The sequence below is a fragment of the Quercus lobata genome, chromosome 11, assembly GCF_001633185.2.
Source record: "Quercus lobata isolate SW786 chromosome 11, ValleyOak3.0 Primary Assembly, whole genome shotgun sequence".
NCBI classification, from domain to species: domain Eukaryota; kingdom Viridiplantae; phylum Streptophyta; class Magnoliopsida; order Fagales; family Fagaceae; genus Quercus; species Quercus lobata.
Window position 1 is genome coordinate 8,969,602 of NC_044914.1, and position 3,846 is coordinate 8,973,447.

At 38.5% G+C, this 3,846-nt stretch overlaps 1 protein-coding gene across 1 annotated transcript; it reads right to left on the bottom strand.

Moving 5' to 3' along the window:
* Positions 1 to 1,618: 1,618 nt before the first annotated feature.
* LOC115966352 (disease resistance protein At4g27190-like) lies at positions 1,619 to 3,200 on the bottom strand. The gene is made up of 2 exons (XM_031085599.1): positions 2,813 to 3,200; positions 1,619 to 2,634 (listed from the first exon to the last, which is right to left on the bottom strand). The coding sequence occupies exons 1-2, from the start codon at positions 3,198 to 3,200 to the stop codon at positions 1,619 to 1,621; spliced, it is 1,404 nt and encodes a 467-aa protein (XP_030941459.1).
* Between the last annotated feature and the right edge of the window lie 646 nt (positions 3,201 to 3,846).

Sequence of the window (3,846 nt, forward strand, 5' to 3'; positions counted from 1 at the left end):
AAGTTCACGCAGCTAGCTTGGCTAGACATTTGCCATACAAGATTAACAGACAATGAATTAAGAAGTTAACCAAATATTTTATATGAAAGAAATTTATCTTATTTATAATCTAAATGACAGCATCTTTGAGTCCATGCATTTGAAAGCAGCTTGCAGCACACTCTTCTGTCTTCTACACCGAACGGGCTACTTGTCTAGCATATTTCGAAGCCATTTGAAATGGGAAATTATAGTTTCACATCCTCCGATTTGCACCACTTCACATATTATCCTCACTGTTCGCATCAGTTATCCATATTTTATACATGATGTATAAGAGAGTGGATACTGAGATGTGAAATAATCAAAAGTCATCTTCCGGTTGTTTCAGTCTTTCAGCAAATTAATAAGCAAAAGGATAAATAATTAATAAATTGTAGGAGATAAGTGTATCATGAAATTCAGTAAAGCTAAATGATTTGCCTGAAATGGATAGGAACACCATGCTAGCTATTGAACTGATTTGCCAATGAATAGGGCATGTCAGACCATAATAAATTGTAAGAAAAAAAAATGCAGGATTACTCCTAATTATAGAATACTTCAGAAATAAAATAAATAATTACGTCCTTAATTCAAGGTGATGAGATTCAGTATTTTTGTGAAAGAAATGTGTGCATATTTATTATGCTCTCCAAGTATTTTTCTAATTTTCTCAAGAAAACATATATATTCTCTTAAATGATTCTACCAAAACCTCTGGCTACAAATGAGTGACTAAAAAGTGGATAAAAATTTGAAAGTTTATTAAATTTTGAGAGTGACACTAGTTTGCTAGAGATATTATAAATTTTACTATGTAATGCTACTGAATGATTGCAGTTAAGAAAAAAAATGATGGGAACATACCTCTTCTTTAGGATGTTATAGTGGCGTTCATTGTCAAATTGGACTTGTTTGGAGCTGTGAAACTCGGGTCTTCTAAATTTTGGACAGTGTCGAACATGCAAATGTTCCAGTAGAGGGCACTTCAAGGAAGAATTTACATCACAGAAATTAACAAGATGTTCTAGATATTTTTTTTTTTTTTTTTTTTTTTTTTTTTTTTTTTTTTTTTGAGAATTAGATATTCTAGTGTTAATACCTTTAGTTGTGGTAATATAATTTTATCCATAGTAATTCCACCATCTTCTTGAATAATTTCTTCCAAGTCGGAGCAATCCTCTACCCAGAGCTCTTCCAATTGCGAAAGACCTTGAGACATGGTGTGAGAGAAGACATATTTCAATTTGCTGCATTTAATGACAATCACAATTTTGACATTGCTGAAATATGGAGGCTGAGCAGGGCCTTTCCATATGCTAACTAATTTAGATAGATTGTCCAATCTGAGTTCTTTCAAACTTCTTAAGTGATGAGGTCCTTCCTGTAGTCCTTCAAATCCAAACAACTCCTTAATATTATTCCCCGTTACATTGAGCATTTCCAGATTATGCAACCTCTGTATCATGTTTGATTGTAGAAGTGAATTCTCCAGGGAACGACACTGATGCACCTTCAAGAATTTTAGCCTTTCAAAGGGCCCAGGTAGTAGTTCGCCAACGCATATCTCTTTCATAGATTCCATATGGTGAATATGTCATTCCTGCAAGTTCTCAAACACTGGTTGGTTTGGGAAACCTTCTGGTAATGGTATCAAGCATCCTATATTGTGGCATTGTTCGACATGGAGAGCCTTCAAACTAAACAACCTTGCCCTGTTGTACATTGTAAGAATTTCAATGAGATCATCACAGGACGAATAGATCAGCATCTCTGCTTTCTTGGTCACAGCCTCAAAGAACCAATCTGGTAATTTGTTCATTGTAGCGTCAATAAACAAGGTCCTTGTAGGTACCCGATTCAATTTTGACAAGTGCTCATTCACTTGCCGGTTGAAATATGATCTGCTTATACATATGTCAAACTTCTTCCAGTTTGGAGTTGAGTTTACATTCAGGGGCAAGCAATTAACATCTACTATATCAACCTTCAAAATTGTTAGTCGAGGCAAGTTTATTACCTCTTCAAGGATTGCGTTACTTTCATCACTGGTTCCCTCCACCCTACCACCCCATTGGCAAAAGCTTCCATGCAAGTATAGCTCCTCCAACACTTGTAGTCTTGAAATTATTTGTGGGGAGATGGTTTCCATATGGAGACAAGATGTCATATCCAACATCCTTAACTCACTCAATTCTGCTAGTTCTTTTGGGATGCTACCAATACGAGATTTTCTGAGGCTTAATATTTCAAGCTTCTTGAGTCCTCCAAATATGGATATATCTTTTGACTTGCAACGATCCATATATAAGGTGCAAAGGTTCTGTAGGAGTCCAATTGATGGTGGAAGTGACTCTATCTGCAACCCACTTATATCCAGAACCTTAAGGTTATTCAGTTTATTAAAGAAACCAATTGGGATCTGCATCAAATTGCTATTTTCCTGCAACAACAAGGTTTTGAGTATTGGGCATACCAGCTCATAAGGAAGTCTTTCGATATTATTGAACATAACTGAGACTGCTGTGTAGCTTTCAAAACCATCCTCCAGTGTCGGTCGTGGCCACTCTTCCCTGCCAGAACCAGCATCTGCCAAAAAAACGCTGCTCTTTTCTGGATGATGTTATCGATTTGGCTGTATCACGTACCACATCATGCATTTTTACGCATCCACTCTCATCACTCTTTAGCAACAATCCTGAGTCTGAGATTTTTGGTGAAGGTATCAGCATCTCCTCTTGCTTCATTCAATGTAACAACGTTTGGAAAAAAGCCTAGCCCCATCCCGTACCTTGCCAACACTTGCTGATATTATGATCTTCTGGAAAGAGACAACACATAAAGAAGCATAATTTGGCTCCCTGATCTCTCAAGTAATCATAGCTCAACTTGAGGCACTCGATAACTTTTTGCTCGTGATCAGGGTTTGGAGATACTGACATTTTAAGTCGCCTAGCTGCCTTTTCCCATTCTTCCTCATCTTTGTCACCCAGCACCTTCGCAACTGATACGAGTGCCAAGGGAAGGCCCTGAAATTCCCGGGCAACCTGCCGAGCCACACTTTCAAATTCACGGGAATAGCAAACATGGAATAGCAAACATGGAATAGTCCTCGTCCGATAAGGTATCAAGGTGGATTTTATTTCCTTTTTCTTTGCATCCCATGGAATAGCAAACATGTTCTCGTCTCGTGGTCAGTAAGATCTTGGACTTGCAAGCCTCAAGGTCATTGCCAAATGGAATTCCGACAATAGATAGGTCGATCCATTCCCAGATATCGTCCAAAATTATGAGGATTTTTTGTCTGCCATAATTTTTGCTCTCAGTTCATTTGCTCTCCCTTCATCACTCTTCTTTGTCAACTGGATTTCTAGACTGTCCGCAATGGAATTATGAATTCTTTTGAGATTCACATTCTGTGACAAAGTTGCCATCACCACACGATGAAAGAGATCTTCCCGGATGACCTTTTCGGCGACTTGTTTAACCATAGTGGTCTTCCCCACGCCGCCCATCCCGTGCACCCCAACAATGTTGAAATTGTTGACATCTTTCAGTGCTTTCAAGACATCTTCCATGGTATTTTGAGTGGATTCAAACGACATGAAATGACCGGCTGGAGCTGGTGGTTGTGATGGTGATGGTTCTGGAATGGGAGGAGGCAGAGAGACATCATCAAAATTCTTATCCCCACAAATGACGCCAATCTCTTTAGCAATGCTTGACGCTTTCTTGCTCAACTGGTAACGTGAAAACCAATCAGGAGAACAGAAAATGCAGGAGCATCTGTGGTCCGCTGGGATTTTTTTCTCCAAATCTTGAACC

Excerpts from the sequence above, each read along its gene's own strand:
- LOC115966352 (XM_031085599.1), bottom strand. The coding sequence starts at position 3,200 with ATGTTTGCTATTCCATGGGATGCAAAGAAAAAGGAAATAAAATCCACC. Across the intron at positions 2,635-2,812 it reads TATCAGCAAGTGTTGGCAAG|AAAAGAGCAGCGTTTTTTTG; the intron begins GTACGGGATGGG and ends AACATCATCCAG.